The 25,862-nt window shown below is 29.2% G+C and overlaps 3 protein-coding genes across 6 annotated transcripts in view; 1 reads left to right on the top strand and 2 right to left on the bottom strand.

Moving 5' to 3' along the window:
* Positions 1-2,319: 2,319 nt before the first annotated feature.
* On the bottom strand, positions 2,320-3,223 carry LOC119606374 (splicing factor 3B subunit 4). Its single transcript, XM_037959808.1, has 3 exons — positions 2,999-3,223; positions 2,408-2,911; positions 2,320-2,330 (listed from the first exon to the last, which is right to left on the bottom strand). Exons 1-3 carry the CDS (start codon positions 3,120-3,122, stop codon positions 2,320-2,322), a joined length of 639 nt encoding a protein of 212 aa, XP_037815736.1. The 5' UTR covers positions 3,123-3,223.
* A 7,674-nt stretch (positions 3,224-10,897) lies between these two features.
* Positions 10,898-17,412, top strand: LOC119606390. Of its 4 annotated transcripts, XM_037959834.1 has the most exons (8): positions 10,898-11,033; positions 12,896-13,017; positions 13,081-13,173; positions 13,233-13,439; positions 13,507-13,842; positions 14,238-14,397; positions 14,457-14,684; positions 17,165-17,412. In XM_037959834.1, exons 1-8 carry the CDS (start codon positions 10,949-10,951, stop codon positions 17,170-17,172), a joined length of 1,239 nt encoding a protein of 412 aa, XP_037815762.1. In that variant the 5' UTR covers positions 10,898-10,948; the 3' UTR covers positions 17,173-17,412. The 4 variants fall into 4 exon arrangements, with proteins under 4 accessions (XP_037815762.1, XP_037815761.1, XP_037815764.1 ...); XM_037959833.1 differs by having other exon boundaries at positions 14,457-17,412; XM_037959836.1 differs by lacking the exon at positions 10,898-11,033 and adding an exon at positions 12,065-12,224 and having other exon boundaries at positions 14,457-17,412.
* A 7,510-nt stretch (positions 17,413-24,922) lies between these two features.
* The window catches only part of LOC119606375 (homeobox protein 5-like), a 40,294-nt gene continuing 39,354 nt past the window's right edge, over positions 24,923-25,862 (bottom strand). Inside the window, exon 4 of the mRNA XM_037959809.1 lies at positions 24,923-24,963. Coding sequence (XP_037815737.1) covers positions 24,923-24,963 — 41 coding nt within the window. The remainder of the gene's footprint in view (positions 24,964-25,862) is intronic.

Consider the following 25,862-nt stretch of genomic DNA (forward strand, 5'->3'; position numbering starts at 1 on the left):
CAGTGACTTGTACGACCTTTTGTCACTACAGCAAGGCAAACTTGCAAAAGCAAAAATGCTTACTAGACCCTATTTCCTATCAAAGATTTCAATTCCTTTCAAACTAGGACATTGATTTGTCCCTCAGTACTGCAAGACTTGTTTGTGTATGTGTCTTGCTTAAAAAAAATGTTGTTTTGTATGTTAAAAAAATATGTCACATGTTGCTTGTAGTATTATTTTAAACTTAATACTTATATGGGCAAATCTTAAGTTCTCAAATCTTCAATATAAGAACCGGCGAAAATAAGTATGTTTCTAAAATGGGACAGATGATGTTTGTAACGCAAAAAAATATTGGTACTACACCCACCTTAAAGTATACCGATCAACTCAACACTTTCTGAGTCGATTAAGACATGTCCGTCCGTCTGTCCGGCTGGCTGTCCATGTAAACTTTGTGCCCAAGCTACAGGCCACAATTTAGGTCAAATAATGTACCATTTTCAATTGACATCGTTGTCCTTGTGCCAAAGAAACACGTATGGTCCAAATTTTAGCAAAATATCTTGAAAATTGTGGCCTGTGGCTTGCGCACAAGGTTTACATGGACAGCCAGCCAGTCGGACGGACATGTCTTAAACGACTCAGAAAGTTATTCTGAATAAATAATTTTTAAAATATACTCATGGTGTAGAGTATAATACAGTCGGCCATGTCCGACTATAGTTTCCTACTTGTTCCAGCTCTATTTTTCGCCCAGTACTCATGTTTAAAGAAAATCACAATTTACAACATTTTCCTTGGAAAAAAGTTTATCCAAAGTTGTGCATGTGGAAAATCGAATCATTTTTCGGGGAAATGCGTAAACGAATACGGACAAGAATAGTTATACTTAGGAATACATGCTAGACACAACATATTTTATTTCATTGCCCTTCTCGATAAGACTCAGACTGAGATTATCTGAATTGTCCCAAATCGAAGCAAAATTAGTTTAAAGTACCGAAAGATTCTCTATGGGACCATAGGAATTAAAAGACCACTCAAATGTTTTATGATTGTTCTGGCTTAATCACGCTTATCCTATATAACCTATGTGAAAGATCAGCCACGAATTACTTTAGGGTCTATGTGTGTGACGAACTTTATGCTCGAACTTCCGTACAGCATTTACGTCATTTCGCCCAGAACTAATTCATTTAACACAATCATCCTTGGAAAAATGTTTTAACAAGAGCTAAGATTATTTGAATTGACCAAAATCAAAGTAAAATTAGTTTCAAGTACCGGAAGATTCTCTCTGGGACCATATGAGTTAAACGACCACTCAAATGAGGGAGTCACAATGGGCTTTTGTTCTCGCTTAATCACGCTCTTTCCATACAACCTAACTTAATCACTAATGATTACATTATTACCCTAATTAGTCGAGGTATTACTAGTCGCACTTCTGTAATTTAGTACGACTTTAAACGAAGACTTTTAAAACTATAATTTTATTGATCTACGCAGAACACTAAGCTTAATTTTGATTTTTTTTCGGAGCAATATAAAATCTCTCAAAATAAGCGACTAAATAAGAATAGGGCCATAGATAGTAAAATGCGTTTTCTCATTTTTTGACTAAATTTTCAGAGCTTGTCTCGGATTTTTTCCGTTATTTATGGATTGAATTTGTTGATTTTACAGACTTCTAGAAAGCATGCCTGATAGAATTATTGAAGATTTAGAACCCAAAGATATCTGAGGTCTTCAGAAAATTGACTTCAGTAGACGGAGAGACAAATATGGCTTAATCGGCTCTGCTATCTATAAGGCTCCAGAATATATACACATTTGGGGATCGAACGGAATGACAAACTTATATATACCCTTCAGGTCCAAAAGAAATAAAGTAATAGTAAAATCATATAAATTCGTATAATGTTTAATAAGAGATATAGGTAAGGAAAGAACCTGATTTGTATAACCTTTGATTAATATCTCACTTAATTAACACGGGATCATTGATAACTCCATTCCATTTTTAACACCCCTTTCGACGTTTAAAGCATTTTGTTATAATAAATTTTGAAATAATTTATCTTTCGAAATTAATTATAAGTTTTAAACACATGTTTTGCTGATGGACTTGTTTAAATTTATTAAGTATTTTCTAAATATATATTTATGATTAATTAAAAATCAAAGAAATTAAATAACATCATGTTCTTAGATAAAAGAATTTCAAAAATGTATACCAAAATATTTACAAAACAAATTTGTGACACAATTCTTATTTTGTGACAAGTTAAGCAAATATTTATTTGACAAAATCCCCCAAAACATGAAAAAAATTTAAAATAAATCTGGAGAAATTCCATGGTTATAGTACTTTTATCTTGAAATTTTTTATAAAAAAACTAAAGAAAATATGTGTACTTACTAACACCCAGAGGCATAATGGCACTTTGCATGTGACTAAATAACTGGCGATGATGGGCATGTCCCGCCAAACTGGTACCACTAAAGAAGAGATTCTGATGCAGAGCAATCTGTTGATGGGCATGAGGATGATGCGGATGAGCGTGATGATGGTGATGATGATGATGCGGGTGATGGGGATGTTGGGCTAAATGATGGTGAGGATGATGTCCAGCCATCAAGTGTTGCTGATGTTGTTGATGCTGCTGTTGCTGCATTACCGAACGTTGTTGATGATGCACCAGCTGCTGCTGTTGTTGTTGCTGCTGATGTTGGTGCGCATTTTGTTGTGACGACTGTAACTGTTGTTGTTGCTGCTGGGCTTGCTGATGTCCCAGTCCTAGGTGGGTGGTGGAGGCCGTGGGTAGAGGTGGTGGTACCGGTGGCGCTGTTGCTGAACCAGTTGCAGCATATTGCCGGGCCGTAGCAGTTGCTACTGCTGCTGCCGCTGTGGCCGTTGCTGTAGCTAAAATATGATGAGTAGTTGAGCGTTGATTTTGTACTGTATTTAAACTGTGTATGGAGGCGTGTACCGCCGATTGATAGATAATACCATTATTTGACATAGCCGTCATCGACTGATGATGATACATGGTCGGTCCATTCGGTTGGGCCGTTACCGCAGCCATGGCTGTGGCAGAAACAGGAGCCAACGGTAGAGAACGATAACCGGCCATTATTTTTTAAAAACACAAATTATTTCACAAAAAAAACACTTTCTTTTGCGAATAAAAATTAGAAACGCGTGTTTTTATTCACTTGGTAGCTTACATAATTGTTTAGCTAAACGATATTATTTAAATTTCTTTTTTTCAAACATTTAGTATTTTTATTTTTTTATTAAAACTTCTCTGTAAATTTAAAGAAAATAGGCTTGTGATTCGCCAAAACCTAAAAAACGTGCGACTTAACTTCAATAACACGTTTTATACAACTAAATATTTTTTCGTTACATTTCTTAAAATTTGAAAACATTTCATTCGTTTATCTTAAAACTAAGTACAAACTTAAGATACAGTGGGGAACAAAAGTATTAAACTTAAAGTTAAATTATTTGTTTACTCTTCCACCTTTTATAAAAACTATTTTTTTACTTTAAAGTCATTTCAACTAAAAATTAATTGTTGCCAGTGTTGTTATTTTTTTCTAATGCACTGTATTCATTATAATTTATATTCAATTCTCACAAAAAAAAGTTATTTTATTTTATAAGATAACAAAGATAAACAATAATCTTTGTATGCAAGTAATAGTGAAGATGATAATGAAGATGCTCATCATTATAATCTCTTATTTTTAGTTAGCATCTGTTAACCCTCTCTCATCAGATATAAATAACTGTCCCGTCAAAAGCTTTTTTCTTCTTTTTTACGGAAAATGTTGCAATCAAGAACTTGATTTTTTTTGTAATTAATAAACAAAAGGATGTGAATTGAGAAAACGGAAGTTTGGGGAAATAAAGTTAAGGGATCAATATTTTATGCGGATAACTTGCGTCGTAAGGTGGCTTGTCATAATTTTCATGGAAGTCCATTGACGTTGTGACAATTGTGACACGTCTATGGACATTAAACTCTGGGTTATTTCGACTCTTTGAAATCCATGGACTTTATCAAAATTTGCGTCCATGGAACCTATGACTCATGGGCATTATGATTATAATTATAAATGAAGTTATAATCCACTTCCAACTTGGTTTTCGCAACTTTAACAGCTTCGCAACTTTAACAGCTTGAAGATAAAAAACTTTCGAAAAAAGTCTTAGCTGGAGTGTGTTCCATTGTCCGGAAAAATTCTTCTAATGATAAATCCCAAGTATATATTTATCTGTTCGGCCTGGTCTAAGTCAATACGAGTATCACAACTTCTAGACCTTAACCCTATATTAGAATCAATAGGAATAAAAATATGGCGACCCTCGAGATTAAATAAATACCGCAAGGGGTCTGTGAAGAAAAAAAGGTGGAAACCCCTATTCTAAACTATAGCATAGTTAGTCTATTGTCGGGATCAGGGATTCCACCGGTAGAGACCAAACAGGTAAAATATCAATTATATTTCAAACATTTAAAGATCTATCCTAACAATCCTTGTAATATATAAGAGGAACATTCTTATCCTCTTGCATTTCTCATCTTTGTGGAAAGATCTGATGAAGTAAAAATTTCGGGTAATTGATAGACGTCAAACGGATTTCATCATCCATAAAATATCACTTGAACTCTTGTTAAAACAAGTCCCGCTATAACTAAGACAAATAATAACTGTTTGAAGATACAGTCTGGGCTACACTCATGTCTATAATATGGACTACAATATAGTATATAATTTCGATTATAGTCTGGACTATGTTTGAGTCCATAGTCTGGACTATTGCTTATAGTCTCGACTTTACTGCCATCGTAGATACGTTCATGATTGTGAGTCACTAACATTGGTTTTTAACCGCTCCTTTGAGGTTATGATAACTGATAGGAACCGGATTATAACGATAGAGTAGACCAAACAGGTAAAATATCTATTATATTTCATACCTTGTCTTTCTCATCTTCGTGTAAAGATCTGAGTAAGTAAAAAGTTCGGGTAATTGATAGACGCAATGTAGTCTATAATTTAGATTATAGTCTGGGCTTTATTTTAGTCCATAGACTGGACTATTGCTTATAGTCACGACTTGACTGCCGTCTATGTTTTGGATTATAGTATAGGCTGTTGTCTGAACTATAGTTTAGACTATGGATTATATCGTAGACGCGTTCGTGATTGTGGGTCACAAACATTGGTTATTAACCGCTCCTTTGAGGTTATTATAACTGACAGGAACCCTAGTGTAAACTATATCATACTTAGTCTATTGTCAGGATTAAGGGATTATACCGGTAGAGTAGACCAAGCAGGTAAAATATCTTTTATATTTCATACATTTAAAAATGTTTCCAAACAATCGTTGTGATATATTAGGGGAATTTTATTTTCCTCTTGCATTTCTCATCTTCTTGTAAAGATCTGAGTAAGTAAAAAGTTCGGGTAATTGATAGATGCAATATAGTCTATAATTTAGATTATAGTCTGGATTATATTTAAGTCCATAGTCTGGACTTTTGCTTATAGTCTCGTCTTCACTGCCGTCTATGCTTTTGACTATAGTTTAGACTGTTGTCTGAACTATAGTTTAGACTAAGGACTACATCGTAGACTAGTTTATACTTTAGAACATAGACTAGTATATAGTATGAACTAATATCTAATCTATAGTCTGGAATATAGTTATTGTTATACTAAAATATAGTCCAGAATATATATGTACATAAATTATAGAAATTTTTTATAAATTCAATCACTTCTATCATTCTTTTATTTATTTTATCAATTGTATTTTTGCTTCACATTTTCGATTAAAATAATTTTTTTAACAATCTCTCACCAAAAGATTTTAAATAAGTATAAAATGTAACGAAAAACATTGAAATCTTTTAAATATTTTAATGTCAAGATAAACAGTTTTATTTTTAAATTTTTCTTTTAACTTTTTTAATATTTACCAAAGAAATCTTGCAAAATCTTATCAGATAAATTTTAGAAAAAAAAATAAAAAAAATTATTTTATTCAATGTTATTATTGTTGCTTTAATATATAAACAAATTTCGTATTAAAAATGAAATGTCCTACATAAAAAATCCGAAAAGAGAGTGAGTGTAAGTGGATAAATAGCGAGTGCATGCCTCAAATAAGTGACACACATTGTAAGTAACTAAGACAAAGGTCGGCAACAAGAGAAAGCAGAGAAAACTTGGAAGCAAAACTACACGACTAGACAATAAAAACTTTAAATTTCTGTTTTAATCATAAGTAAATAACTGATTTCATTCGTTCCCTGTGTACTATAGAAGCCGAACGCCATATTAAACACATGTGTTTGCACTTCATGTCCGACTAGACGACATGAAGTGAAGGTAAATTGTAAATTTGTATTTATTTTTCTATAAAAATTTTGTTGTAAATGCCAACCCATCCATCCATCTAGTAGTCCATTCTTGGTTTATTTATTTTATGTGTTTTACTACTACTTCAGTAAATATTTATTTAGTAATTAAGTTAATAATTTGTTTTACATTTTAATTTTGGTTTCTGTAAAAAATGCTACTGATTTTTTTTGTGTGCGTTTTGTAACTGATAACCGAGTAAATATAAGAAATAATAAAGTTAACGTTTGTCAAGTCATTTTAATGTTACAAATTTTGTGGCTCCAATTTTTTTTATAAGAAAGTTAAATTGTAAATTTACAAGCGATTGATGATAATACAAATATGAAATTTCAATCGGAACTGGAACAAATTCAGCTGAAAACGGCGATTATTTTCTGAAGCTTATAGCGAATGTGTTTCATCGATTTAAACGGGCGAGAGATGTTTTGTTCTCTTCATAAGTGATGAATTTGACACAGAAGTCGAAATATCGCCAAACAGTTCGAAGACCAATATTTGGAGTCATTACTCCATGAAGGTTGTTTTTAAACTTAATAAAAGCTTACAAAATCGTTGCTAGCTACTTAAGTAGCAATTTTAAAATGATTGCGAGGAGAAAGATTCATCCAAAAGCAGAGAAATCGGATACCATATGAATTAAAGCCGAGAGACTTTGCAAAATCATTTTTGAACTGAATCATTACTTGCGATAGAAATGGATCAGTTACGATGAGCTAAAGAAATCTGACCAGACTATCCCAGGAAATATTTACCGCATGCAATGATTCGCTTGAAGTGAGCGAGAGTTTTGAATGACTCCAATGAAGACAATAGAAAAACTACTTGAAAATTACATTAGGGAAACATATCGTCAAAAGAACTCAATTCACTAGTTTCAATTTGCCTACCAATCTACGGTGACTTCGGTTTCCCTACATATGGTTATGCCGACGACCTTATCATATATACATATTACAGGGTTCGACGACAACCAAGTGGTGTGAGGAAAGTGGGCTAAAAATAAACCCCTCAAAACCATTCTTGTCCCATTTACTAGATTTAGATCTCTGGGACTTATCGAACAAACTCTAAATGGTGTTTTTATTAAGTTCTCGAAGGAAGTCAAAGACTTAGGGATCATTTCCAACAAAACCCTAAATTGGAACCCACATGTATTCAGTACGATCAATAGAGCCATTAGAGCATTATATGCCTGTCAAAGGCTATTTGGGAGTACGTGGGGTCTAAAACCGAATATGATCCCATGGAATTTTAATCTATATAAATAAAAAAGTAATATTTGTTCGTAAACTCAGCACTAAGGCACCTGATAGCACAAAATTTCAAATATCTGTTACTGGGATCTTGAGAAGTGTTCATGTAAAGTTTTAAATTTGTCCAACAGATGGTGAAGAAGTTTTAATTTTTAGTCAATTACCCCTAAACCACTAAACCGATTATATTAAAATTTGATGGGTAGAGTCCACATAGCTAATCATGGGCCTGCAATGCGGACCGGGCACCACTAGTATCATAATAAAGCCCATTTTGACTTATGCTGCCTTAGCCTGGTGGGAAAAGGTGGAACAGGCAACCACTCGAACTTCTCTGGACAAAATTTATCGTCTAATCTGTGTCTCTATTACAGGGGACATGCGAAAATGTCCTACCATTGGAGCTATTTTTCACATTCCACCTATGAATATCTTTATTAATAATGACGCTTGCAAATCGACAATTTACCTACCGAAATCGCTAGTCTATAAACTGGTGACTTGGAAGGGTAAATTATTATCAACGACACATATACTCGCGTTCATGATTGTGGATCACCAAAATTGTTTTTGGCCGCTCCTTTGAGGTTATGATAACTGACAGGAACCAATGGATCAATCAAACATGTTGGCAACAGCGTTCTGATCAAGTTTTGTTTACTGATGGGTCCAAACAAATAGATGGTGAAACCGGAGAAGGTATTTGTGGATCTAACTTCCAGAAAGCCGTTTTCATGGGAAAAAAATCCAGGCGGAAATCTACACCATTTTTATCTGTGCTATGGAGTGCGTGAGGAGAAGCACAAGAGGAGTATAACAAATACATAATGTCAGACAGTCAAGCAGCGCTCAAGGACTTACTATCATATGAAGTCAGGTCGGGTGTCGTAATGGACTATGTGACATCACTAAATGAATTGGGTAAATACAACAAATTAACTTATGTTAGATACCTGACCATGAAGGTCATTCTGGCAACGAACGTCCGGACTGCCTAGCAAACAGGGGTGCCCATCGCTCTTTTATCGGCCCGAACCATTCTTTGGCATCCCACAAGGGTATGTCAGAGAAAGATGCAAATCGTGGGTCGAATCGGAATTTGAAGCTACAACAGGGCTCAGACAGAACGCTTTATTAGGCTATCTTAGGAGAAATCTCAAAAGTTATTATCGCTTAACAAAAACGGTCTTAGAATACTAACGGGATTACTCACGGGACACTCAAATATTACCAATTCATACTATTTAACGCCATATTAAAGTTATGCAGATTTTGTGTCTATCAGGAAGAAACCTTTGAACACATATTGTGTAACTGTCCAATGCTAGGATTATGTCGAGCTGGAATATTGGGTGCTGCTTCACTAGCTCCGAAGGATCTATTCAACCTCTCATCAATCAAACCCGTTATTTTCATGCTTGAATAAAACCTGATATAGTAGACTTATAGACTGCATAAAAGATCCAAAACAGGGTCGTGGAGCATTTAGAGTAATGATAAATAAGAATAAAACACTAAAAATCTTGAAAAAAATATTATTTTTTTAACAATAAGAAAGTTTTTCTACTTTAAGGATATAATGATAATATACATACACACTTATTTACATACATTTAACAATATATTTACATACATATTTATAAATTTAATAAAATAATACAAAATACATTTAAAGCACATAAGGAATATACATACATATTTATATAAGTCTGTTTATGAATATTTTTTTAGTTTTAAGTCATTTATAAACCCTTTATAAAAATAAAAATTACATACATATAAATACATAATACACTTAAAACACATCGATTATAAACAATACAATAACAAAATTAAAATTTCTAGACATTGAATATTAAAAAATTAACATATACACACAGAAATATACACATTTAAAACACACATACATACATACTTGTAGACTTAAGTATTAAATTAAACTTAAAACAACTGGAAAATGTACAATGAATAAAGACCAAGAGTCTCTTAAAATGGTTAAATTGTTTACTAGTAGATTTTTTTCAATACAAATATTAAAATAACACAAATTTTTTTTCATTTCCGCTAGGAAAACTTTCAGTGCTGTAATTACTTTTTGTAATCAATTTAGTTTATTTCCAAATTAATTTTCCTTAATTCTTAGTAGAATATTGAAAAAAAAATTAAAGAATTTGTTTCACTTTCATTTGCAAAAGAATTATGTAAAAGGTTTAAATCCTATTACAAATTTGAATTAATTGAAAAATGCGAAATTTATAAACAAAGAACTTCATATCACGATTAATTGAAAGTAACTTTCATTAATAAATGTTTATGTAAAAAATCCTATTATAAAAGAAATATAATTCTCATTTAGTTTAAAGTATTTGTAGCATAACAGCACTAAGCTAATAATAATTCTGTAAAATAAATCTGTAATTTCTAAATGCTAAGGACACATTTTTTAAAAAGTTAAAATATAGCCATAAATATTGTATAGGCTTAGCGAAATATTGGAGGTCAAAGGTTATAAATATATATTTTTGGCGAATATCTCTCATATATTACGTCGTATACCCTGCCAGCAAATTTAAGTTTAATTTTGGATACATGAACTAACTAGTCTCTATTTAGGCTCAAAATTATATTCGTTAGCGCTAAATAAAAATATTTACAAAAACAATATACATTATTTTTTTAATTTTTATCCTATTTTTGTTAAAGTTTAGTTCGAATTAATATACCAAAAGGAAACGTAAATGATAATAATTAGATAGAATAAAAATGTACACAGAAAGAAAAACGCCGAAGTAAAATCAACTTTTCTATTCTCAATTTTAGCCACAAAACGAGCTTGAAAATTGAACTCCATTTTTGTTGCCGTTGGCTTAAAATAATCCAAAATCTGGATTGATTTAAAAAATTTTGCCTTTTATTACTAAAATCAACACTAAAACGCTCAAATTTATTTCAAAAAATGTAATTTTGATTCCAAAAAAGGATTAATTAAAAATTGATCAGTATTTTGATTGAATTAACCAAAAAAGGGTTAAATCAATCCCTGAGAGAAAATAAGAGAAATAAAACTTACTCTCTCATGCGCTCTAATAATCTTTTTATGCTGTTTTACATTGAAATCAAGTTACTAGTTATTTTAAAGGGATGAAATGTATCAGTCTATTTTGTGCGTTCGTTGAGTTCATTGTTGTGTTTCATTGTTGTGTTTTAAAGAATTTGTAGTGTTGCATACAATTTGTTGTTTTGTGTTAATTAATTAATTAATTATGGATGATCAAAACGATGACGATTCCCTTTTACAAGTGCTTCTGAAAAGCTTTAATTTAGAGGAGGCATATCAATACCTAAAAGGTAAGTAAATTTTTATAGAATTCATTTTAAGTGAAGCATGTTTGGGGTCTAATTTTGTTTCGGGATGGAAATTTTAATTTAACATTTTGTATAAAAATATTCACTTTTTGAGTATTTTTTAGATTTTAATGATAAATACCTATAAAAGAAACGTTAGAATAATGTATCCATCTAACATAAGCCCATAAACTTGCAACAATTTATTTTGGCGTAACTTTGTGTAACTGTACATATACATTAGGGAACCCAAAAAAGTAGTTAATGTTACAAAAAATTTAGTTAAATATAAGAACATGTTTTTAAATCTATTTGTTCTTGTGCCAAATTTGTTATCATTTTAAAAGACTTTAAAATCGCTTTTAAAGACATATAGGTATAATAAGTCCAAGAATATTCGAAATTATAATTAAAAAATGCATTAAAAGCGCCTTTAAAAGACCTTTCATGTGATACTAAATTTGTATTAACTTATAGGCTTATTGGGAATATCAGAAAGTTTTGTTTTTGGGCCACTCTAATATGCATACACCAAAAATTCCCTACTAATTTTAACTTATGCAAAAAAAAAAACACAACAACAACCTGCACAGAAATGCCACCATAAATTCCTTGCTTGGCAACATTCAGCATGTTCTATTTTGTTGAAAAATAAGTAAGTTGTTGTATTGTTGTTGTTTTTTTTTTTCCATAAGTTAATATTAGTAACGGCTTTTGGTGTTTAGGCAATTGAAGAAAACTACAACAACACGCTTGTAAACATTGACAAAAAAATCTTTAAGAAAATCAAGTAATAAAAAAAGAAGTAAAACTCTCTTGTTTATTCTCTTCTTTTTTCTATTGCGTGTTTGGTGGTGGTTTTTCTGATCTTGCTCTCCTCGTTTGAATGTGTTTTTTATGATGCAATATTTGCAGTAAAAAAACAAGTTCTTGTTGTTATGCACATCAAACGAGAACAAAAAATGAGATTGTAAGAAAATAGCAAGACATTGTAAAATTCCTTTGTGAAATGCGTAGTTTAGTTTTCATTTCTGTTGTATAATTTGCGAAGAGTGGTTGCAAAAATTTTAAGTTAGAGAATGTGTATTAAATAACTAAATGAATTGTTTAAAAATATTTTAAAAAATAATTTCATTCAAAACAAGTGGTCATAAAGAAGTTAATTATAATTAAAAAACTTAATTTTAAAAATATGTGAGTGAAAATTAAAAAAATAGTGAGAATTAAAAAAAAATAATGAAAATCTAAATTTACTGAAAATCAAAAAAAAAAAAAAATTATTGAAAAATTTCCTATTGAAGATATAATAACATTTATCTGCAGAAAGAACATTATCTTTCTTACAAATCTATTGAAAACAAGTAGAAAATTTTAAATTTTGTGTTTGTTTTCAATATATTTATAAGAAAGAAAATGTTGTTTCGATATTGTCAAACAAACAGTTAAATAAATTATTTTTTATTTGTTTTCAATTAATTTTTTTTATTTTCTGAAGTTATACTCCCTGTTTTACAATATCCATCAGAGATTGATTTTTTTTAAATTTTCAGTATGTGAACAAAAAAATACAATAAATAAAAAATGCAGAAAATAATTATATAAATTAAAATAACTAAATTTTTATAACATGTGGAAATTTATTGAAAACATTATCAAATTTTTTTAATTTTAAGAAGATATAAATTAATTTAAAATTTTTAATAAATACATTTAAAAAAAATCAATATATTGAAAACAAATAGTAAATATAAAAATTTCAATAAAATAAAATATAAATATGTTAAAAATTTTTAAAAACATTTTTTTAATTGATTAAAAATGTTTCTATAATGCTTTTATTAATAATGTTTTATTTATTTCTACAGCTGCTAAGGTAACGTACAAAAGCTTGCCATATATTCAAAAAGAAGAAATAAAAGAAGCCATACCACCTCTTGGCCTCCGAATTGAATTTCGGGAGAAGCTCTTTAAATGGAAAAAACAGCAGGTAAATCATAAAAAAATGTGTTATATACTTGATCGTATCATTTTATATAATCCAATTTTACAGTTCGAAATTGATGACGAAACGATTTCAGTCGATTCGAAGGTCGACAATTGGATGTCTGATGAAGGTTTCAGTGGCAAAAGAGTTTTAAATAAGGTATAACATATTTTATTCTATCATAATTATTATCCTTAACCGTGTTTATTATCGTTAAGTGTTTGATAGATATTTTAAAAGAAACGGCAGGCGGAAGGGCGATATTAGAATACAGAACGAAAAAGCTAACTATCGATCAAAGGGATTTCCTTATAAAAATAATAGTTGAAGAAGTTATGTGCAGCCAGATTATAATAAGAGTTCCAGATTTTCCGTTATTGGTAAATGAAATAGTCTCGATATTTCCATCAGAAAAAGAAGTTCAGGTGACTAAAATAATTTATCAACTTGAGAAAACATTGTTATAATTAAATTTTTTCTTTAAATTTTAAGGGTTATTATTTTATTTCAAGAGGCTGTAAAGGCAGTCCAAGTGGAAAGTTATACTTTAAGTATAAAAACTGTCGCCGTAAACGTGGAATATTTGATTCCTCTGTGTCCAGTCAAGACGAAGCAGAAAACACATCAGAGCATATAGATGAAGAGATAGATGAATCTGTTGCTACAGCTTTTAAAACATCTTTAAATAGAGATTCATCAGATTGGGCAGATGTTTGTGAGAAATGGAAAAGAACATATAAAATACGTCGCCGGGAATTACAGAATCTAAATAACATCGATTTTCTACAATCATGGCCCAAACTATGCCATGCGAAAGCTTCCGATTTGGTAATTTTTTTTTTTATTTTTTAATTATGATTTACTTATATTTTTGATTTAACTTTTAAAGAAACAATTTCTTTTGTATGTTTACTAATTTATTTTTCAACAATATTTATTCATGAAAAATTCCTTTTAATTAAGGCCCGTATTTAGAAAGAAGAACACAAAACAGTATTTGAATTTTTTTTTTTGAAAAATTCAAAATATTAACAATTGTTTCCTTTACTTCTTTCTGAATACAGGCCTAATTATAAACCTGGTATCAAATAAATGTTGAGAATTGTATTTCGGAATATTGTTGAAAATTAAATTTAAAAAATTATGAAAACATTTTCTCATTTGTAAAAAATTTTTTTATTTAAAATAATAAAAAAAATTTATTTAAAATAATATTTTTACAGATAAACATTGATTTCGATTTTTTGTACTCTGGAAAAAAATTAATGCTTTTTTCCAAATGGGAAGAGTTTAAAAATAAAATGTTTGGATATTATGAAAAACACATAGTTAATGAAGTGTCGAAACAACTAGTGACAAAGGCGAAAGAAAGTGAAAATATAGGTAAATTGAATATTATATTTGTTCTTAAACTAAGGTTGATAAAAATTATTATTTTTCAGATTATCAAGATTTTATAATTACAATATTATTGAATTCAATATTTCAATCTTCCGCCCGTTTTAAAAATAACGACGGGAAAAAAACGAAAAAGGTCACCATATCAGACTCGGAGGAAAGTTTTGTCCTCCAACTACCAACACTCAATGATTATAAAAGGAGAGTGGAGGATATAATAAATAAATATTATTCAGCCGGTTTGACAGTCCAGCCGTTTTTAATTGTGGAAGGTAATGGAACTGATATAAAAGGATTTTATATATATTTTGACAAAAATTTACTTAAATTTGATTCTTTTATTCAAAGTCTCGATGTTTGTTTTAAAATATTTCAAGTACTTTCATTAAAATACCCAATAGCATGTGAACAATCTTGGTTGTTTATTCAAAAATACTTTTTTGAAATTAATACCAAATTTGATTCTTATTCATCTAATATTTTTTCGGTTATAAATTATTTAAACAATTGAGATATACAATATGTATATCTGTTTCAAATGTAAAAAAACAATTCAGACACCAACACTATTAATTATACACCTTAAATCAATTCATTTGTTAACTCGTCAATCTTTAAAAATTATTTGTATGCAAAATTTTTGTAAACAAACTTTTACCAACTTTTCCTATTTTCGTATTCATTTAGAAAATGTCCACAAAAATGATTGTTTACAAAACAATCCTATATCTTTTAAATCAAGTCATTTTAACGATTCTTTTGGCATGCCAAAAACACAATCTGCTCCTACTTCTGTTAAAATTAAGCAAAATCTTCCATTCAATCTGCAGGAATTAAAATTTAAAGCTCTTGATTTATCTTTAAGCTTATATAATAAGAATTCAATGCCTAGAAATCATGTTATTGAAGTTCAAAACTTAGTAACTTCATTAGTTTCTTCTATAGCAGTTACAATTAGTAGTTTACTTGAAGAAGGTGAAATTAAAAATGATTTAAACACTATTTTGAATTTTTGCAAAAGACCTTTTGAAGATATATTAACGGAATATAAAATGATAAAATTGTTGAAAAATTTAAATTTATATGAAGACCCAAAATTAATTGTTATCGACGAAAAAATCACTGAAATAATATTTCACGGAAATCCCACTTTAGGACCTAAAACATATTTTGTTATTATTATGCCTTTACGATTTATGCTTAAATCGATTTTCGAAATACCCAATCTTCTTAATGAGACTTTGGAAAATATTCGACACAGCTTATCAGACGAAAATTTTAGCAGTTTTGCAAACGGAGAAATTTTTAGAAAAAAAATGCAACAATTTCAGTCTGATATAGTAATTCCATATATCTTGTACTTTGATGATTTTCAAATAAACAACCCCCTTGGAAGTCATACATACTCCATTTGCGGTTGCTATATACATTTTCCGTTAATGCCAAAATATCTTCTATCACAGCTTCAGTTTATTTTTCCGGCTGCATTTATATCTACATCTAATCTTAAAGAATGTGGCAATGAACGTTCCTTTAGCTCTCTTGTAGAAGAATTAAAGCTGTTAGAATGTGGAATAGAAATTACTGTGGGTAATGAAATTCGTAAAGTTCATTTTATTTTGGGTTTAATAGTTGGCGATAATTTAGCAGTTAACAGCATTTTAGGCTATGTTCAATCTTTCAATGCAAAAAGATATTGCCGCGTTTGTAGACGAGAGAGGTCTGAAATGCAGTTTGATGCTTGTGAAATTAAGGAAAACTTAAGAAGTAGTATTACTTATGAAAATGATTTAGTTGAAAATAATTACAAAGAAACAGGTTTGAAGAATTCCTGCATATTTAACACCTTAAAATACTATAACGTTTGTGAGAATTTCTCATTCGACGTAATGCATGACATATACGAAGGCGTGTGCATGTATGATGTTTGCAAGGTTTTATTTGCGTTAATAAACGACAATATAATATCATTGAATACTATTAATAGTAGAAAAGAACTCTTTACGTATGGAGAAACAGAAATTGGAAATACTTCTGGTCCTTTAAGTCTTGAGCGATTAAAATCTTGTAATTTAAGAATGACAGCCAGTGAAATAGCTTGTTTTATTCATTTTATACCATTAATGATTGGAGACTTAGTACCTATTGATAATAAACATTGGCAAATTTTACTTATTTTATTGGACATAATTGATATGTTGTTTATGTCAAAATATTCTCTAAATGACTTAGAAAAATTTAAATTATTGGTAAACAAGCATCATGAATTGTACACAACTCTTTTTGGTACATTAAAACCTAAACACCACTTTCTTGTGCACTACGCAACTGCTATACAAAAATGTGGTCCTTTAAAATATTTATGGAGCATGCGCTTTGAAGCTAAACACAAGGACGCAAAAACCTATTTTAACAGCATTACATCTCGGAGAAATCCATCATATTCAATATCAATTAAAAATGGTTTTAAATTTTCTAAGTTTTTAATAGAACACAAAACAGGATTAAAACCAATTTTTACGTCACGTCCTACAGATTCTAAAATTTCGACACAATATTTTGATATTATTGACGAAATACAAGAAATATGTTCGGAAGGATATGAGTTATCTGATGATTTGACATTTAAGGGCACACATTATAAACCAGCATATTATTTAGGAATTGACAGATTTGAACTAGGAGAATTTGAATTATATAAAATAATATATATAATCATAAGTAATAATAATGAAATTTTTTTAATCTGCAGGAAGGTAACAATTAAACATTTTGATACTCATTTTAGAGCATATGAAATTGGTTCGATAATAAATAAAACACTGATTAAAAATATAAATGAATTTAATACACCTCCTTTACACTTGTATCCACTTAATAATGGAAAAACCTACATTAGAATTAAACGTATATTTTAATAAAAATATTTCCTCTTAATGTATCATACTATTATTTAAATATGTTATTTACATAAAAAATAAAATACGAAATATATTAAAACTAAACCATATTTTTGTTATATGTACATTATATTGAATGAATTTAATATTAAAAAAAATAATTTTTTCGTTTATTAAAAAAAATGTATGATATTTTTGTTAAATGTATATTATATTGAATGAATTAAATATTAATATATTAACTTTTTTGTTAATTAAAAAATTAATGATTCTTTTGTATAAATAAATATTAATAAATATAAAATAAAATATAAAAAACTTATTTTAGTTTGGGATTAAATCAAGCGCTATTTGGGTAAATTTGACATTTTAAATGATCAAATCAATCAATTTTAGGATTAAATCAAGCGCTATTTTGGGATTAAATCCAGCGCTATTTGGGTAAATTTGACATTTTAAAAGATCAAATCAATCAATTTTAGGATTAAATCAGGCACGATTTCAGGATTAAATCCAGCGCTATTTGGGTAAATTTGACATTTTAAATGATCAAATCAATAAATTTTAGGATTAAATCAAGCGCGATTTTAGGATAAAATCAAGCGCTTTTTGGGTATATTGAGATATCAAATGATCAAATCGATCAATTTAAGGATTAAATAAAGCGCGATTTTGGGATTAAATCAAGTTTAAAATGCTTGAAACAATCATATTTTGGATCATTTCGATCTCATTTTAGTATGGATTCGAGATTAAATCAAGGAAAAACTGTTTTAAATCAAATATGTTTTGAGATCACTTTGATCCTATAAAGGTTTAAATCGCGCTAAAATCAGCACTTTCGTGATTGGCTGATTCTAGATTGATTCAATCATTTTGCACTTGATTTAAGCCAAACCGGGATTACCGTACTATTGAGACCGATATGGATTGATTCAAGCCCGGATGGCTTGATTATTTTTTTGAGTGTATAAAAAGAGCACTTTTTAATACACTAAGGGCCAATCTTTAGGTGAAAGATTAGCGATTAAATTAAAATTAAACTGAAGCACGAAATGAAAAAGTGTAAACAGCTGATGCATAAAATTAATACAATTTGTATAAATATAAACATTAAAATGTTCTATTTATTGATTAGTACACAGAGAAAACAGATTCGTTGTGGTAACCGAATTTGTTTCCAATCGAATTTAGTCGGTTCCCACAACTATCCCATAATTCTATTGGGATGACTGAAAAATTCGATTGGCAATATAGAATATATGGAAATCATAATAGTTTCAAAATGAAATTCGGTAATATAAATAGAAACTAACAGTATTACTACTTGAAATATTATTTATTATACACAGATTTGTGGATTCTATTTGTATACAATAAAATTTTATAAAATATAAATGTTTACAGATAAAAATAATTATAAAACACTTCTTGCATCAGATTTTGGGATACATTACATGCCTGACCTTTATTTTTGTCGTAAAAAGAGATTTTCCTTTAGTTTTTGCAAAACATTCCTTTGGATGATTTGAAATTCATTGGAGATTTGGATTCCTTGCTTTTATTCCTGCAAACGCATTAAAAATCTTAAAAGCAACTAAGTACAAACTTTATTTTATGTTGAACATTACCTTTTCACCTAAATCCTTTAAAATTAAGCCGCAATTCCGTTTATTTTTTAAAATATTTTTACATAATTCACAATTCTTTTATTTTCTTTAATAATTATTTTTGTGAATGTCAACAATCGGTTGGAAACATCGAATTTATTTATGTTCTTTAACCACAATCGAATTTTTAAGTATTTATAATTGATATTTAGTTGCAATGAAGGTATGTGGTTTATTTGACTCAAAATTTTCGCTTTAACAAATTTTTCGATTACAACTACTAATATTTAGAATTCTTAAGTTTGAATGCTAAATAAAATTCTGCTGTATTTACTGAATTAATAAAAACCATTTCACAAAAGATACAATTCGGTTGAAATTACCAATTCGGAAATTTTTATAGCCATAATTTGATTACAATCATGATTTTTCGGTTCTTAACATAGAAAATCACTCATATTTATAGTTTTTTAATATGAGCGATAGAATTTTAATTAACTTTACCAAATATTTATAATGGAAACCGATTTCCTATCGATCTGTTTTCTGTGTGTATAAATTATGGACACTTCAAAATAATTTTTTTTTTTGTTTTAAATATAAGTTTGCATTAACTTTCATATTAAATTTACAATTGTCTTCTTCTTTTTTATAAAATATGCATTGTTTTGATAACAAACAGTGACGTTTTCTGTTGTTTTGTATGGCAACACTGCGAAGTTTAATCTTGTACTCAAAAACAATCAAAGGGGATTAACATAAGATTAAATTTATTTTTAGATTAACTAATCTGATTATTAATTGGCATTTGATTGCCATCTCAAAAACCCGCTCTAACAAGATAATTCAATTCTTGCTCACAAAATTTAGAAGAAGAAGTGTTTGAATATTTCAGTAAATATATTAAGTTTATAGTGATCAGTTGTGTAATTGTGAAATTTTGTATTAAATTGTGTTTATTTAAAATTTAATATATAAAAAACATAAGTGAAAGATTAGTGAGTATAAAGCAAATTTAAAACAAGTAAGAAAGTATAGTCGGGCGTGACCGACTATATGATACCCTACACCAGTTATGAATATTAAATGTGATTTATTTTTCATAATAAAGCATTTATCTTCTATTACCTTGTTCCGATACATTTAAGCAATTTATGGATGAAAAAATAATTTTCTGAAAGAGGCTTTATAGGGTGGCTAGGGGCAAATATGGACCAAGCCCGATAAAAATTTGTAAATATATTTATATTTACATAATATTTTATTGTGCTGAATTTCATCGCGATATTTGTGTTTATAAGTTAATTTTGGACTTTCAAGTAATTTTCAGAAGAGGACTTTGTATGGGAGCTAGGGTCAAATGAGGACCGATCTCAATGAAATTTGGCAAGGTCATCAAGGCTTGTATAAAACTTAGTTGTTCCGCTATCAATATACAGGTATATTTAACATAATTATGAGCTCAGAAGCCTTTTTCGGGGGGTTCTGTTGAATGGGGGCTAGGTGAAATAATGGAGCGATTTCAACCATTTTCAATAGGCTTCGTCCTTGGTCCGAAAAAAGAGTGTGTGCCAAATTTCATCCAATTATCTTGAAAATTGCGACCTGTACCTTGCGCACAAGGTTTACATGGACAACCAGCCAGACGGACGGACGGACGGACAGACGGACATAGCTTAATTGACTCAGAAAACGATTCTAAGCCGATTGGTATACTTTAAGGTGGGTATAGGACGAATATTTTTGTATGTTACAAACATCAGCACAAACCCAATATACCCTCCCCACTAAAGTGTTGTAGGGTATAATAATTCATAAAGTAAAAGAAAAGAGAAATAAAGAAAATACATTATAAAGTCGCTTTTATGACATAAAAGAGTGTAAAATTAGAATAATTACCAGTTTCCCTATTGTTATGACAAAACTGGAAATGTTTCTAATTTTACACTCTTTTATGTTATAAATAAATGACATAAAACTGAAACGAAAACGACTCATCAAGTAAGTATCATACAGGCGGAACAGTTTCTTACGAACGGTGTCACTTTTCATTCACTCAGATTATACAAAATTAGATTATTTTTAACTTTAAGCTCTCGCTAATGATAGCCTAAGAAACAGAATAACTTCCTTCCCCTTTATCTCAGAGTCGTTATCTGACCCATAGTACAATTTCCGTCTATCCCCAAGGTCCGATATTTCGTAATTATGAATCTAATTTAAACACAATTACTAAAAGCTAATAAATAAAACGTTTTATCACTACTTCTTCATTAGCTTTTTAATTTAACACGGTGATCACATTGGAAACAAGTCCTTACCACGCTCGATTACAAATAGGGAGTTAAAAAAGTACTTGCAATCTCGTTCACAAAGAAGTTGTTGAGTTTTGTTTTCAGTAACAAAAAGAGCCATGCTTTGGTTTGTTAAACAAATGTTCTACTCACAACAACACTGGTCAGCTATTTGATTCAGCGCTAAATATTGGGTTTCACAAAAAAATTTAATTCTGTTTTCTTTTTTGTAAAACACAATTCTTAACTCGCAATCAAATAAAATTTGTGTTAACTAAATGACAAAGCAAACAAAGAAGAGTTCTATATTCGGCTGTGCCGAATCTTATATAACCTTCAGCGTGATGTGTTAAAAAACAGTCAGTACGAATTTGTCTAGGTTCAATGTTATAAAAAGTTCAAAAAGTACCTTTTGAAGAACGAAAAAGTACCAAAAAGTATCCTTTTATAGGTTCTCACATTACCCAGGGGTGTAATGCAGTCGTGATCGACTGCATTTTCTCATGATGTTACTCAATACGAAACGAATCGAGTTGTTGCTTCAGTGTTGTAAAAAACTTTAATAATAACGAGATATTAACAAAACTCATATGTTTCATTAAAAATAAAAAATTTAAAGCTAATTTTTAAAAAGATAATTTACATTAAAATATAAATATGGAGTTTAATTGCAGAGAGGAGTATTTAATGCAAAATATAATATTCCAAGTGATATGTAAATACAACACGAATGTTTGTTTAGTTATTAACTTTTATTTATTTGGCAGATATTGGCTGTATTGATTGGACCCATTTTGGATTATAAGCATCTTTTATTAGTGGGTCACAAACATTTAATTTAGCAGCAATTTATTCCCATCGTTGCACTGTACAAACAAAATTAAAAATCTGTATTTTCTGAATTTGGATAAATAAAGGGTTTTTCAAATGGACGTTTCATGAGAGAATAGCGAGAAATTCAAATATTGGATCATATTTATACCCTACGCCACTATAGTGGGGAGGGTATTATGCGTTTGTGCTGATATTTATAACACCCAAAAATATTGGTCCTACACCTTCCTTAAAGTATCCGAATCGGCTCCGAGTCGATTTCGCTATGTCCGTCCATCCGCTTATGTGTCCATATAAACCTTGTGCGCAGGCTAGAGGTGGCAATTTTCAAGATAAATTGATGAAATTTTTTTGACCCAATGACAAAGCCTATTATGTTAAATGTTATTGTATATCTACAAAAATCGGCAATATTTAGTTTTATACAAGTCTAAATGATACTGCAGATTTTCGTAATGATCGGGAATCATTTGGCCCTAGCCTTTGAAAATGACTTGAAGGTCAAAATTCACTTATAAACACTAATATCACGATGAAATTCTGCATAAATAACTTTAATGTAGACCTAAATCTCTGCTTAAATAAATAACAATTATTTTACCACATAGAAATCCATATTTCAAAACTTAAACGTTTCATTATGAAAAAACTTCTACTTCTGTAAAAAAAAAATAAATAAAAAACGGCTAGAAGCTTTTGAAGTTTTTTTATTGATAAAATTTAATGGAAATATTTTCCTAAATATAGTTCACATTATTTTGTTTAAAGTACATTCATAATTACGGAAAGTTTCCCTATTGTAGTTTTTAGATAGACGGTCATCACACTATAGCTCAGATGTCAAAATATATCAATGAATATAAGCATTTGTTGGCAGCTCATGATTGAAAGAAAACTTTACAAGAAGTCTTTGTTAAGGTTACGATAATGAAATTTGTATAAAAATGCACTATAGGTCGGAAATTGTTAAATCTTTAGTCAAGATATAGAAAAGGTTATTTTCTATTAAAATTTTTATAAAATAGTAAACGTGATATTTATATGCCACAAACTTATTTGACATTTGACCATCAATATATCGATTGGCGCACACGGGATCAATGATGAATTTTTGTCCCATAATTAAGGCATCAATACGAAGATAAGAAGAATTTTTTCTCTGTTCTTTTTCCCTACTGATTTTCCTGGCCGGTACTGATTGCCGTCATCATGAATAATTTTTAATATTTCAAAAAATATGTTATTTTTAAATATTCAAAAAATTCTTACAAAGATTTAAGATTTGTATGAAAATTATGCACTTTTTATAAGAGAATTATTTTTGTCTTTTTTCACAAAACTACATTTTGTTTTTTTTTAATTATAGAGCTTCATTTTGAGTTAACAGTCACTTTAATTCGTTATTTGCAACGAAACAAAGTCCTTATTTGGCAGCACTACAGGCTTTGATATTTTTCGAAAACTTTTCTATTATTTTAAAAAAGCCTTGGCCATAACCGATAAAAGTTCAGTGATTTAGTTTTGTAAGTGAAATATTTTGAAAACTAATAAAATTACAAAAATTTATAAATTTTTTAAAATTTAAAAAAAAAACACATATAAAAGAGACTCTTGAACTTTGAATATTATTTATAAAACACATTTATAAAAATATTTAAATAACACAAATTTGAATTTATAAAAATGTAAAAACTATTTATAAAAATAACTTAAAAACATCGAGAACATGTATTTATAAATATAATTATGTAATAAACTATTTTGTAATAGTTATTAATTTTATAAGATTTTTTTTGGAAAAACAACATTTATTTTAACAAAAAAATAACATTTATATATTTTATTTTAATAAAACATTTATTCAATTTAACAACATCGAGAAACACATTTATTTAACAACAACTTGATTAAAACTTTTTATTAAAAACCTTTAATTTTGATTTATTTTGTTGAAATTGTCACAAACACTTTGCAATTTATAATTGTATCCATTTTTGTTCGAAATTTGTTTATTTTTAATATTTTAACGAACCGAGCGTATAATGAATATTTAATAGCGGATAATTTTTATTATTTATGTTACTCATACGATCCGTTACACTGTTAAGTGAGGCAGGCGTTCTTTTTCTACAACAAAATGCCGAAGTAAGCGAACGCATTAAAAAACGTGCTGCACGTGTGGCTAACGTTTAGTAACTAAATCCTGTTTCTTTATAAATATGAATGGTAGTGCACATGTGTACATGTGTGGGTATCTGTAACTGTGTGCAACAACATCATCCTGGTTATTAAAAAAAAAAAAACAACACACAAACAAAAAGATTCTCAACTGACTTGCCATTCGTGGCCAAGTGAAAGGTATATATGTATTGAAAACAACAACGACAATAACAAAAGCAATAATACATAAATACAACAATAATAATAAAAATTCAAGAATTCGGAAATTTTGTAGGTTTCCCTTAACAACCAAGAGAGAAAGACAGAGAGAAAGAGTTATAAATTTTAAAACTAAAAACAACAAAAACTGCCTTTGTAACAGCAACAATAATGAACAATAACAACAAGGGTTGGGGGCAGGCTTATAGGCAAAAAAATTAAACAAAAAAAACTAAACAAAAAAATTAATTTATTTTATAAACTAAATATAAATTGTTTAAATAAAATATAAAAATATTAAAATTTTTCTTAAAAACAAATAAAATTTGTTTTAATTTCCTTAAGAAACTTCTCTTTTGAAAATTTCCCCTTTTTTACAAAACAAGTTGCAACCTTTTTATTTGTTGCTCTGTACGTTTGTATGTATGTGTTAGTGCACTAATAGTTTTTGTTGTAGTTTTGCATTTCTTTCTATTCCTTAGCAAATAATTTGTTATTGTTGTTGTTCTTCCTTCTTCATAACACGATTGTCATCTTTAGTTTCATTAGTATTAGTTAAAAATCATTTCGTTTATTTCGTTAGTGTGTTCGTTGATTTCTTCGTTTCAGTTTATTTGTTGTAGTGCATAATTTTAGGGGTTGCTGTTTGATTTGTTCGCCAAACGAAAACAGTGACTTGCGCATTATTTATCTAAACCAGTAGGAAAAAAGCGCGCCTAAAATAATTTAAACCTTCCCCTAAATAGAGCAAAATCCGAACAACAACAAATATAAAAATAAAAATAAAAACAAGCAACAATTTTTATGAACAACCAACAACAAATTGTAAATAACAAAAGCACGTGGTTTTCATTATGGTTTTTTGTTTTGCTCCCAGCAAACATGCACGTGATTTCGGCAACTTTGTTTACAAACAAACCATTTTATAAAGAAATAAACGTGGTTTGTAACGTGTAACAATAGAGAATCTCTTTGGTGTTAAATTACACGTCTCATATTGTCTCCATTTGTGTTATAAATAAATAAAAAACAAAGAATATCTTGCATAATTGGAAATTATATGTGAAAACCTTTTAATGTGAAGCAGATTTGTAATAAACCCTTTATGAGTGGGGCCTCTTTTTAGGCATAATTATTATTTTGTTTTCTGATTACTGAAATTACAACAAAATAGCCAGTAAAATTCTTTAGATATTTTTTAACAATTATTTGCACGTATTAACTGTCCTTGAAGAATTTCAAATATTCAAAAATTTTATTCAATCGGATTATTTCAGTTTGGGATAGGCCATAGATCATGCCTGTTGTGCATTCCTTTACTTGCAAATGTTGGTGTAAATAATCTTATATAGTGCTTTGTTCGTCCAATTTTTTCTGTCTTCTGAATGCAGTTCTTTGAAATTTACAATATTTGCAAAGCATATTACATCCGT

The sequence above is a fragment of the Lucilia sericata genome, unplaced genomic scaffold (assembly GCF_015586225.1).
Source record: "Lucilia sericata isolate MDLA Ls3-8-SP2 unplaced genomic scaffold, ASM1558622v1 Contig000575F_arrow, whole genome shotgun sequence".
NCBI classification, from domain to species: Eukaryota; Metazoa; Arthropoda; class Insecta; order Diptera; family Calliphoridae; genus Lucilia; species Lucilia sericata.

What these genes read in the sequence shown, in the direction of transcription:
- LOC119606374 (XM_037959808.1), bottom strand. Translation starts at nt 3,122, where the DNA reads ATGGCCGGTTATCGTTCTCTACCGTTGGCTCCTGTTTCTGCCACAGCC. An exon ending in GACGGCTATGTCAAATAATG is followed by an intron (nt 2,912 to 2,998) that starts GTATTATCTATC and finishes ATCATATTTTAG; the next exon opens with CTACAGCAACGGCCACAGCG.
- LOC119606390 (XM_037959833.1), top strand. Translation starts at nt 10,949, where the DNA reads ATGGATGATCAAAACGATGACGATTCCCTTTTACAAGTGCTTCTGAAA. An exon ending in CATCAGAAAAAGAAGTTCAG is followed by an intron (nt 13,440 to 13,506) that starts GTGACTAAAATA and finishes TTAAATTTTAAG; the next exon opens with GGTTATTATTTTATTTCAAG. An exon ending in GAAAGAAAGTGAAAATATAG is followed by an intron (nt 14,398 to 14,456) that starts GTAAATTGAATA and finishes ATTATTTTTCAG; the next exon opens with ATTATCAAGATTTTATAATT.